We start from the raw sequence: 12957 nt of genomic DNA on the forward strand, positions 1-12957 counted from the left end.
AAAGAAAGGCCAGAACCCTGAGGCGACAGCACACAAGGAAGCAGTATTGGGGGCACACTCATCTGCTGGGAAAGGTGGTGATGGAGACTACAGCACGATGATTCCTTCTAAAGAGGTGTCCTCAGCTCCAACTGATGGCTGCCATGTGGGAGAGTAAAGCGCAGTGTTCTCAGAGCTTCCGATTCCTTTTTCCCTTCTCCCGGGTCTTCAGGTACCGCTGCAGCGCCTGCTGCGTGAGCTTCCGGACACGCATCTGGCCCTCCTTGCAGGGCACCACGGTGCCGGTCCTGCCGAGGCGCACGGTCACTTTCATCCTGGCCCCCGGCGACCGGGCCGGGCTGGGCCGAACAGGTGTCTGGGCCGGCGGGCGCGGGCGGGCACAGAGACCCCGGGGCGCCCTCCGGGCCGGGGGCTTGCAGCAGAGCCCCTTGGCCCCGGGCAGGCGGGAATCGGAGAGGAGGCGGCAGCGGGGAGGGCGACCCCCCAGGTGGCGGGGGGCTGGGGACGCTGAGGTTTAGGGCCCCGGCCCCGGCCCTGGTGGTGGCGCGCGGGCCTGCAGTTAGGAGGAAACTTTTGCGCCGGATCCCAACTCCTCCGCTGTGCGCCTCGCTCTGGGCTCCCGCCTACTTCTTCTTTTTCAACACTATTTAACATTATAAGGAAAATCTTACTAAAAAGAACAGGATCTTAATCTTTTAAAAACTGTCATACAACCATTAAAAAAAATCACTTTTGCATATTCAATTATTCTGAACGCAATCATATTCCAGCTACTGCGCTAATCTGCCTACTGGCCAGTTCTTGTTGGCAAAGCTAATCTCCATCCAGGCCTGTGTGTCCTCCCGAGTTCCTTGTCACACTGGCATCTGTTCACCCCCTAAGACCCAGACCTGGGGCTCCGCTTCTCCCTGACCCAGTCTTCACTAAGTCACATGGTCCCCCGTCCTCTCTCTCCAATAGCGCTTCCCCAGGTCAGGTCTTATCACAACATCACCTGGACTATTACTCCTTAGTTACCTAACTGCCCTCCACCAGCTTGTGGCCGCCCTCCAATGGCTTCCGCCCTCCACCTGGTGCCCACCTGAGCACTCTAGACTCTAGGCCATGAATGACCTCAGCCAGCAGGCATTTCAGCCTCTCTGACCCTCAGTCTCCTTGTCTGCAAGCAGGGTAATAACACCCATGTGCTGGGAAAACTCGACTTCCTAACTCAGCACTTAGCAGAGTAAGTGCAGTCAGGAAAAGTGGTCTGCTTAGCCTGAAAGTCTTTTTCTAAGAGTTTCTTCTGGGCATATTGGAAGAGAAAACAACACTTTCTAGAACCCCAGAAGCTTCGTCCCTATGTGTCTAGTTTTCCTTTTCTGCCCACAGAATGAAGATCAGAAGAGAACCTTCTGTATCCTATGCTGCCCTTCCAGCTGCTCCTTGGTCCTCTCAACCAGGCTGAAGTTAATATCCCCACCGTGTGATGGTCAACAGAGGATCAGAGGGTACAGGGGAGGGGAGTGGCCGCACCAGGGAATTATCAGAACTTCTAGGTGCCGGACAAAAACCTACACAGGATGGATGCAGGGGCTATTTCATTTTCATTCTGCTCCCAAAAATGTAGCATAATAGTAAATGTGAAACAAAATAAATAAACATTACCTACAAGAAATAGGTTAAGAAAGAGGTTGAAGGTACGCCTTTGTGATTTTAGTCATCAAAAATGCTATAATATTCTAAAATACTAGTAAGGATAAAATGAACCAATTTTGTTATGTAACAAAACAAAAAATAATATACTTCAAAATAAGGACAATGTAGAGATGAATTCTGCATTTTATTGCACTCAAATAACATTCAACAGAAGATGATTACATTATTTTTAGAAAATCCACTGATGCTGCCCAGCTTGGCATATATCTGTAAAGACAAGTCTCATTCGTTGAGATATTTGGAATTAGAAAGTATTTGAAGTTGACCACAGCATAATGAATCTTCAATGTCCAGAGTTCTAGAGATGATTATATACAAAAATCCAGCAAAATTTATTCTACGCAGTTATCAGTTCTATGTCACTCCTAAGTTCCCCTAAAAAAATATGGCTTTATAAAAAGTAGTCTTCTATAATTCACAATACGGAGTAAGAGCTTCAGGAGATTCTGAGTAGCAACTCTGTATTACCCAGATCACAGCTTTAGAAAATTATTGCTTCTTTACTAACATATTACTTTGGGTTTCACTACACTACGGTTCAGCATAACTTACTACATTGTACCGATGACCTCTAATGAGAAAAATATAAAATCTCTTTGATTTTGACCCTAAAAGCAGAAAAAAATGCCACTTTATCTTAAAACAATGTGAACATGATCAAGAGCTCCCCGGACACACAAATGAAACCACTTCTTAGAGTTTTTTTTTTTATAGCTCAGGGTCCTTTCAAAATGAGGGTGTAGCTACCTTTTTTTTTTTCTAACAAATGAGTATTTTCATCACGGCGGCTATTTCTGAGCCACAAATTACTCACACTAAAAATAGAAGAAATGCTTCAGCGTGGAAAGGAAAGGGCTCAAACATTGTCAAACAGCAGCGGGCCTCTGGCCTGTGAGCACTTTTCACACAGCCTACATCACCCAGCCAGAGGCCCTGTGGACTTTTATACACGGAGCAGGCTTCGGCGTTGTACGGGCGTTACTTAACCAGCCAAAGGCAGAACAACCTTTACGTTATGCACCAGTAATTGATAAGAGACTTTCTAAAATTTACACAGATACTCACGGGACTACAGCTATTCTACAATCACTCTGAGGTGTGGAAAAGCATTTTTGCATGATATAACAGGCCATTCCTTTCCCCTGCGTCCTAACAATAACGTTCCCCCCTTATTTTGAAAAATAAATTAACCATGATAATTTAAACTTTTATTGAAATTTAAAATTTTTCTAATTAACAAGCTAAAAGCTACAGGAATCTCAAATGTTGAGCTTTACCCTGAATACTCGAAGCTAATGTAGCCATTTTTTATAAAGGTATTGCTGCAGATATATACAACGCAAATCTTCACAGCTAATAATGACCCCATCAGTGTCTTTAAGACACTCTTAGTGGTTTTAAATCATGTTTCACACAGTGTATATAAGTCAGCCCAACACAGTTAGTGTTAATTACGGATAAGAGATATTAAAATCCTGCCATGACAATTGCTGCTACCTCATCAATACGATTATTAACTATTGTCTGAAAAACACATAAATGCAGGTAAGACTAAAAGCTGTGTCACAAAAGGAAAAAGAAAAGAAATCCAATGGATCCACTAAGGCTATCAGAAAAGGACATGCAGGAATGTAACATCACATGTGATTTCTGTTTCTAAAAAAAAATACACTAAAATGCCAGTGGACTATGGTTCATTCAAAACATCTTTAGTGTTCATTCCCAAAGATCTTGGTCTGCTCAGAAATTACTTCACAAGATCTATCCCAGCCATCTTTTGCAGCGTATGGGTAAACTGGTCCTCCTGTGGTGGTAGGGGCAGCCTTTCTGAAGCTTTAAGTATCTGCAAAGATAAGGGGAAATCTAAATTAAAGGACCAACTAGACATAGACTGCAAAACTGCTTCATTTTTACTCTACTTTTAAAAAACCCAGCAACAGAAGTAAATGCTTTTTTTTTTTTTTTGTATTGTTGTTGTTTCTAACAGCAACAGGGTAACAGAATGATTCACTACCTAGAGTAGTCCCTGGGGGCCCTACTACTATGAAAGTAGTTCCTACTGCTTTCATTGCAAAGCTAATGAAAATCAGAGGTTCTCTAGAGCATCTGAGAATTACAACTGAATTTAAAAATGTCAGTCTTTTGCGAAATACAAATTAAATTAAATTTCTCCCATCAATGTTTTCACTGTATTAAAAAGAAATGCAATAGAGGGGGGGAAAGTCTAGTATGGCATTTGAAACACAAATATAGGAAGGATTTTCAAGGGGCAAGAGAATACTGAAGTTGCAGTTAAAATATATTACTTTAATAATCTTATAGCAATTTTAATGTTATTGAAGATATAAGTGGTTGGTAAAAAAAGTATACACTATTTTAAAAGAAGTAAAATTCATTCCTGTCCAACTTTCAACAAATATTTTCTTATTCCGAACTCTAGTGTCTGATTTATTTTACTACCACAGCACTGGATCTATGTTACAATTAGAGTAAAAAAGGCGTTTGTGCACATAAAGGCCCAAATTCTGATATAATTTCTAAAGCTGGATTGTGATCCTTCCTTCCTCCCTCCCATCCTTCCTTCCCTATGTATCTGTCTACATGTGTGCATACGTGTATGTGTGTAACCAGAAATTTTTATGTAAGCAGAATTATTTCGTGCTAATGAGAAGGAACTGGAAATTATACGTATACTTTTGTGCATCCAACGGAAATGAATGTTTGTCTACCAAAAGACATGTATAAGAATATTCACAGCCGCTTTCTTCATAACAGCCCCAAACTAGAAATAGTCCCTGCAGCCATAAACACAGAATGGAATTTTAAATGGAATATTACAGTAAATAGCAGTGATAAAACCAATAACTATAAATATCAAACTGGATGAAACTCACAGTCATAATGGTGAGCAACAGAAACCAGTCACAAAAAGAGAGTATATATATGTGTGTGTGTTTACTTGCGGTTCTATTCAATCAAATTCAAAGACGGGCAGATCAATCTATGATGACACGGGTCAGAACAGTAGTTATCATTTGTGGGCGCGTTACTGGGGGAGGGGAGAGGGAGAGACCTCCAGGGGCTGGAAGAACTCTGCGTAGTGGGTACAAGAATGTATCACACGTACAAGTCCATCAAACTGTACCCTCAACATGTGAGCACCTCCCTGTGTGTAAATTACACCTCAACAGAAAGAGTTTTAAAAGATGGGTTTGACCTTAGGTTCTCTTAGAATTTAACCGTTAGCTGGATTGTGAGGAATAAGCACTTCTGTAACCTGTGCAATCAAAAATCCTGGAGACCCTGGGAACTTATTCAAAGAATAACAAGGCAAACAACGTAAAAGCTCAGTTACAGTTCTGAATGACTCAAGTTATGCCCCTACATATTTGAAGTCTCCACTCGGAAGTAGTCCACCAAGTTGCAAACCCAGAGTCTCCAAATTCAGGCCAGTGGTCTCTGCTACCCTCTGTTCCTCTCGCCTTCTGTATCTGCATTAAGGTTCCATCATTCATCCATTCAAGCCAGAAGCACAGGAATCAAGCTCGACTCTTCGCCCTCAACCAGCCCCTCTCCCACCAAATTACCTCCACCGCCAGGGTCCGTGAAATCCGTCCCTGCTCTGCGTCCCTGCCACCAGTTCCAGGTCCCACCACTTCTGCTTAGATGAACACATCTGCCCCCTGACTGGTCTCCACCTCCCCACAGGACCTCCTCTGTTCAAATCTGGATCTGATCACACGACTACCCGGCTTGGAATTTTTCTGCTGCTTCCCTGCACTTTCAGGCCCACGTTCAAATTCGCAAACATCGTTTACGGGATCCTCGGAGAAGCGCCGCCTGCCCGTCCACACTGTCTACTTACACCTGTACCTGGCACACCACCTTGGACTTTGTGCTGCACGCACTTGCCGTGCCCACCCCCGACGTGCCAGCTCCTTCACTTCCAGCAGCTCCTCAAGGCTCTGCTCCAGCACGACCACACGTGGGAGGCCTTGCCTTACGCTTACACTCCAGGCCCCAAAGTCGGGTTAGTTCCCCCTCCTCTGGGTGCTGCCCTGTGTACCACTCTGAGAAGTTAATGACGCCGTATTGGTTGCTATCCCCAGCTGTACACCCACAGGATGGGATTATCACAGCGATGAGTATGTTACTATGAACTTTAATATGCAATATTAAGATTGTATAACCTAGTCGTAGAAAGATCGGGGAAGGCAAAGTAATCATCAGTTAGATTCCGAGGGCCAGGAAAAACCGATACCCAGCATTTTGCAGAGGGCCTCAGTTTGCGTTTTCCACTGAATAAGGAATTTTAAAGATTGAAAGGTAGTAAGGAAATGGGTCCCACGATTGTTTCCTCAGTTCCTGCATCACATAATTCAACACTGTTGCAAAAGCAGTCACCTTATTGTACAAAATAGAGACCGATTTATGAATATTATTCTTTTGTAAGATTGAATAATTTAAAAAATGTAATATAAAGTAAGACTAAGAATAGGAGATAAGCAAACCCAGTGCAATCATTACAAATAATTATTGCTGACCCTCCGCCTCACATCCTCTTTGGTGAAGGTCAAACTACAGCCGTGCAGTGCATCACTCAAATTTTTATGACACCAGAATGTAAGACAAATGCATTACAACTGACAGGTTCCAACTCCTTGATCAGGGCTCTCAGAATTTAGCTTCTCTTGATCCAGCTCAGAGATCAGGCTAATTAATTACTAAACAACAAGAGCCACGGCCACCATTTACTGGGAGCTCGTTATGTGTCAGGAAATATGAATCCAATCTTCATTTTCATTTACTTCAGCTGTTAAACATCTCATCAAAAAAGGCACCTTATTCCAGCCCCCCAACCACTTAGTATTTTGTATTTATGTTCCAAGGAAATTCTTGGACTGCATTTATAAAACACCAAAGTAGAAGCACAGAACTTTTTGGTCAGAAAATATTATTACGTTTCATACCTTCATTCAAGTCAGGTAAATATTAAAAAATATCAACTATAACTAGAAAAAAGTCAGTGTTGCAGAAACTCGTTATTTTTAGGAATACTTAGAAAACAATTTTCTTGAGAGGAATGGACAGTAATCAAAATGCAAATTCAGTAACCTGCCCTGCATCCTCAGGTTAGAAACAAGGCACTCTGTGAAGCATTGCTCAACAACGAAGAGGAAATTACAGAAGCAGGGCAGAAACATCAACCTTCCCTGCTCTGTGCATCTTTCCCAAACACAAAATATACTCATATGCCCAGTAGTCATCTTGTAAAAGATCAATTTCTCCATGGATTTCTTTTCTCACTCATATCACAATACCAACAATGCAGCTCCTTTAGTATTCGTATATATTTTAAATGTACAACACACCACAACTATCAAAATCTACAACATCCCAACTGTTAAATAAGCAAATATGAGCTGTGGTGTAACTAAAAACACTCTTTGATTAGAAAAGGTTGTTTTCCTCTTGAAATTTAGTATTTCACTAAATTTTGGAAGGCACAATTATTTCTACCAAAATCAGTAATACGAATGTACATCATTGCTACAGAATTCACATTAAGCATCATGTGAAAACCGTGAGTAAAAATTGAACCAATAAATGACACAGAAAGAAAACAAATGGAAATAAAACAGAGAGACAAGAAGAAATACATTTGGGAAAGAGGTGTTGGAAAATCCTCTCCTAATGAAACATTTTTTCCCCACTTTGAAAGCAAGAGGTTTCTATGTTAATTTCCGACTGCAGGTATGGTTAATGTCATCTCTGAAACGCATCTGAAAGCACAGGCCTTGGTTGAACTCACTGATGATGAGTTTAAACTCACTGATGATGAAAGGGACATACGGGGGAAGGGAGGAAAAAGCAGAGGGTGTAACACAGTGGGCTGGCAGGAAGGACTGCCTGGGTCACGCAGGGCACAAGGGTGCTCTCGGGGAAGACGGGGGAGGAGGAGGGCCAATGTCACTAATTTAAACACTATTAATCTTTTATCTGAAGGCAAGTCTGATTCCACATCCTCCATCAGATAGCCTGTCAATCAGAACAAAAGGAAAAAAAAAAAAGCCTAACTTCCACTACTAGCACCATCTATAATGGCAACAACCATACAGTACTTTGATCATGAGTACTCCTCAAAGTCTAGCTCAACAAATATGTACTAGACTCAGTCTGATGTCTATTTCCCATTACTTTGGCTCAACTGACGAAAACACGGAACAGTTTCTTTTTAAATTTAGGTATAATTAATCCTCCTCTCTCAGGAATTCTACTCTTCATAGAATTATTCCAACTAGTGTATCAGCAGCATCTTTTAAACAAAAAAGGAAAAAGGGATACATATGACAAAATCCATACCTGGTGGTACTTCTCGCTGTTCCTCCGCATGGGGCACGTGCACCTCTAAAATAAATAAATCATAAATCATAAAACACTGAATTACAGATTGCTGACCAGTATTTAAAATACAGATCACTGATCTTTAAGTTACAGTGATCATTTTTACAGACTTTTTTGGGTGTTCAACTGCAATTATCATAAAACATTAGGTTTTTCCACCATCCCAACACAGAAAAATTAGCTATAACTTTGTAAAAGGTTGTATATTTCTCAACTGTCCTGAACTACAGGCTTTAAAACATTATCTGCCTAACTGACTGACCTCAAAACTCAGTCTGGCAAAGGAGATATGAACTAAAACCTAAGTTTTCACCACAATTTTGCATCAGACTTGACAAGAAAGCTGAAGAAAGACATTTAAAGCATCTCATTTCTTCTTAATGGCACAAAAAGTCAAACTGAAACCGAATCTTAAAAATATATCACTATCTTTAATAAACTTGTTTTTGAAAAATAATACTCAAGGTTAACATATTCTAAAACTAGCCAGAAATGTGGATATGAAGGTTAACATCTAGTCTTTTTCCTTGGCTACTTCAACCTACTTACAACTAAAGAAACTGTAAGCCTCCCCACTCAACAGTATAATGATATACTGACTTGATTCACTCTATAAAATTACATCACATATTTACATCTTCATCCCTACCAACCCCTGTAACATTACCGTAATCGAGAGGTAAGATTGTATCTGCTTTCCCTTTGCTCAAGATTTTTAACAGGCTTTGGTCAAAAGGAGGAATTTTTATTAGCATTTTCTAAAACTCAAAATATTTATGCAGCTATTTTAATCATTTTTCTTCTTGCATTACTTTGCTTCTAATTTTAAGAATGATACATGCTCAAAACAGTTGGAAATATTTTAGATAAAAGTAAAAAGGAAACAGAAAACTATCACACATATTCTCCCTGACCCCTGTTACGCTTCTGGAAGAGTTCCTTCTCCTAGTGGCAGCACCATGAATGTTCACTAGCTTTCGGTGTTGTGACTGGCTTGTTCACGGTTTGCCTATTTATTTGGTTCTTAATAATCTAGAGACATGTTAGCACTTTACCAACTTGACCAATATTTTTCTCAGAACTTCTTTTACTTTTGTCATTTTAGGTATATTTGAAAAACTTGTATGCATCGTAAAGTATTAACCACATCCGTTGTTATTTTCATCCCTGATGTTATACTGAGAGACATTATTACTGTGACAAATTTTCATCCAAATTTGTTCTGAGAAAATGTACATTTAACAAACTTATCTGAAATGTATTTTGGTAATGATATAACAAGATTTTTTAAAAGAAATAATTCGTTATATTAGCACAACCTGAAAGTATTGCCTATTGATAGAGCCTACTTTGTCTTACTCCAGGACTTTGTAAACCCACTTCAGTATGGCTTTGACCCCCATCAATCTACTCAAATGGCTTTTGCTGAGATCACCGACATTCTCCACATTGCCAAATGCGATCGATGCTTTGCAAGTCCTGAAATTCCAGTGGCAGTAGCACAGAACATACTCTCCCTTCCTTCTGCTCTTTCCCATCCTTCCCTGCTGGTTTTCTCACTGGCTATGCATGCTCCCTCAAACGTCACAATGTTGGGATTCCTTAGAGCTCAGTTCTGGAACTGCTGGTCTACTCCCTCTGCACTCACCTCCAAAATGATCTATTTCCATGGAATTGGCGCCATCTCCATGGGGATAGCTCCAAGCATTCACATCCATCTCAGATCTCACCCATCGAGCTCAGATTGGCATATCCGACTCCCTGCTTGACGCCTCCACCTGGGCATCTCACCCATCGGGCTCAGATTGGCATATCCGACTCCCTACTTGACGCCTCCACCTGGGCATCTCACCCATCGAGCTCAGATTGGCATATCCGACTCCCTACTTGACGCCTCCACCTGGGCATCTCACCCATCGAGCTCAGACTGGCATATCCGACTCCCTACTTGACGCCTCCACCTGGGTATCTCACCCATCTGGCTCAGATTGGCATATCCGACTCCCTACTTGACGCCTCCACCTGGGCATCTCACCCATCGAGCTCAGATTGGCATATCCGACTCCCTACTTGACGCCTCCACCTGGGCATCTCACATAATTCCTGAACATAAAATACCTAATATGGAATCTTTGATTTTCTTCCCTAAACCAGGAAAGAATATCATTTCTTCTCAGTAAACAGCCCTAACATCCAACAGTTATTCAAAGCAAACCAAAGGCCCCTTTATTCCTCTTTACTTCACCACCATCAGGAAGTTCCATCAGCTGTAATTCTAAAATACATTTCAAGTTTAAAACTTGCCCCTCCATTTCCACTTCATGGTCTTCCTCCAGGCCACCATGATCCCTTCTCTGGATTAGGACTCAATAATTTCCTAACAGGGTGGCCCCTGCTTCCCTTCTCGCTCCATCCAATCCATTCTCTAAGAGTACAAGTAATCTTTCAAAACATAAATCAGATTATGTCATATCTCACAAGTATTTCCATAGATTCTGACTGTACTCAGAAAAAAATCCAAATTCCTTACTAGGTCCTCCAAGGCCCCAAATGATCTGTCCCATCTCTTTACTGCTTAAGCCAATTCAAATTCAGTTTTCTGTTACCTGCAGCAGAAAGTAACCTTACTGACACAGAAGGGTTTAAGCACAGGACTGACATAGCCAGATGTGTACTTCTGAAGAGCTCATCCTAGCGACACTGTGAAAGATGGATTTGAAGGCGACAAGCGTGGAGTTAAGAAGACTAGCTAGCAGGCTACAGCCATTGTCGAGGAAGTTGATGAGGGGCTGAACTAGATTACCAGAGCTTCAGAGGAAAGAATAAATTTGAGAAATGTTTAAGGAGACTATTCAACAGGACTTGGGATTAGCTATAGAGAGACGGGGAGAGGACACAACACCCACATTTCTGGTTTGGGAACCCGAGGACTTATTGATGCAACCAGCCAAGATGGGGGAAGACAAGGGAAGAGAAGTTTGGTGGGCGAGTGACGATGACAAGACTCCTCTCGCTGTGCACTCAAGTGCCGCAGGAACATAGAAGCTGCGGGCTGGGCCAGAGGCGCACAATCCAGAGCCCCACTGCCCAGCAGAAGGAATTCCCTGAGCAGCCTCTGTTACGCCCTCTACTGGCTGATCAAAAGGTTAGGAAAAAACTGTATTTTTTTTTTCAGTTCATCCCTAATGCTTTTAACGTTTTTATTGGAGTATAATTTCTTTACAACGGTGTGTTAGTTCCTGCTTTAAAACAAAGTGAATCATCTATACATATACATACATCCCCATATCTCCTCCCTCTTGCGTCTCCCTCCCAACCTCCCTAGCTCACCCCTCTAGGTGGTCACAAAGCACCGAGCTGATCTCCCTGTGCTATGCGGCTGCTTCCCACTAGCTATCTATTTTACATTTGGTAGTGTATATATGTCCATGCCACTCTTTGTCCCAGCTTACCCTTCCCCCTCCCCATGTCCTCAAGTCCATTCTCTATGTCTGTATTCCTGTCCTGCCCATAGGTTCTTCAGAACCTTTTTTTTTTTAGATTCCATAAATATGTGTTAGCATACGATATTTGTTTTGCTCTTTCTGACTTACTTCACTTTGTATGACAGATTCTAGGTCCATCCACCTCACTACAAATAACTCAGTTTCGTTTCTTTTTATGGCTGAGTAATATTCCATTGTATATATGTGCCACATCTTCTTTATCCATTCATCTGTCGATGGACACTTAGGTTGCTTCCATGTCCTGGCTATTGCAAATAGAGCTGCAGTGAACATTGTGGTACATGACTCTTTTTGAATTATGGTTTTCTCAGGGTATATGCCCAGTAGTAGGATTGCTGAGTCGTATGGTAGTCCTACTTAGTTTTTTAAGGAACCTCCATAGTGTTCTCCATAGTGGATGTATCAATTTACATTCCCACCAACAGTGCAAGAGGGATCCCTTTTCTCCACACCCTCTCCAGCATTTATTGTTTGTAGATTTTTTTTTTTTTTTTTTTTTTGCGGTACGCGGGCCTCTCACTGTTGTGGCCTCTCCCGTTGTGGAGCACAGGCTCCAGACGCGCAGGCTCAGTGGCCATGGCTCACGGGCCCAGCCACTCCACGGCATGTGGGATCTTCCCGGACCGGGGCACGAACCCGTGTCCCCTGCATCAGCAGGCGGACTCTCAACCACTGCGCCACCAGGGAAGCCCTATTGTTTGTAGATTTTTTGATGATAGCCATTCTGACTGGTGTGAGGTGATATCTCATTGTAGTTTTGATTTGCATTTCTCTAATGATTAGTGATGTTGAGCATCCTTTCATGTGTTTGTTGGCAATCTGTATATTTTCTTTGGAGAAATATCTGTTTAGGTCTTCTACCCATTTTTGGATTGGGTTGTTTGTTTTTTTGATATTGAGCTGCATGAGCTGCTTATGTATTTGGGGGATTAATCCTTTGTCAGTTGCTTCATTTGCAAATATTTTCTCCCATTCAGAGGGTTGTCTTTTCGTCTTGTTTATGGCTTCCTTTGCTGTGCAAAAGCATTTAAGTTTCATTTGGTCCCATTTGTTTATTTTTGTTTTTAGTTCCATTTCTCTAGGAGGTGGGTCAAAAAGGATCTTGCTGTGATTTATGTCATAGAGTATTCTGCCTATATTTTCCTCTAAGAGTTTTATAGTGTCTGGCCTTACATTTAGGTCTTTAATCCATTTTGAGTTTATTTTTGTGTATGGTGTTAGGGAGTGTTTTAATTTCATTCTTTTTTTTTTTTTTTTTTTTGGTGGTACGCGGGCCTCTCACTGTTGTGGCCTCTCCTGTTGCAGAGCACAGGCTCTGGACATGCAGGCTCAGCAGCCATGGCTCACG

General features: G+C 41.8%; 1 protein-coding gene across 3 annotated transcripts in view; it reads right to left on the bottom strand.

Moving 5' to 3' along the window:
* Positions 1-12957, bottom strand: part of ASPH (aspartate beta-hydroxylase) — a 205764-nt gene that overhangs the window by 107962 nt on the left and 84845 nt on the right. For all 3 annotated transcript variants that reach the window (XM_059994695.1, XM_059994693.1, XM_059994694.1), the window contains one exon: positions 8062-8106. In XM_059994695.1, coding sequence (XP_059850678.1) covers positions 8062-8106 — 45 coding nt within the window. The remainder of the gene's footprint in view (positions 1-8061; positions 8107-12957) is intronic.

This window comes from Delphinus delphis, chromosome 17 (genome assembly GCF_949987515.2).
Source record: "Delphinus delphis chromosome 17, mDelDel1.2, whole genome shotgun sequence".
Lineage (NCBI taxonomy): Eukaryota > Metazoa > Chordata > Mammalia > Artiodactyla > Delphinidae > Delphinus > Delphinus delphis.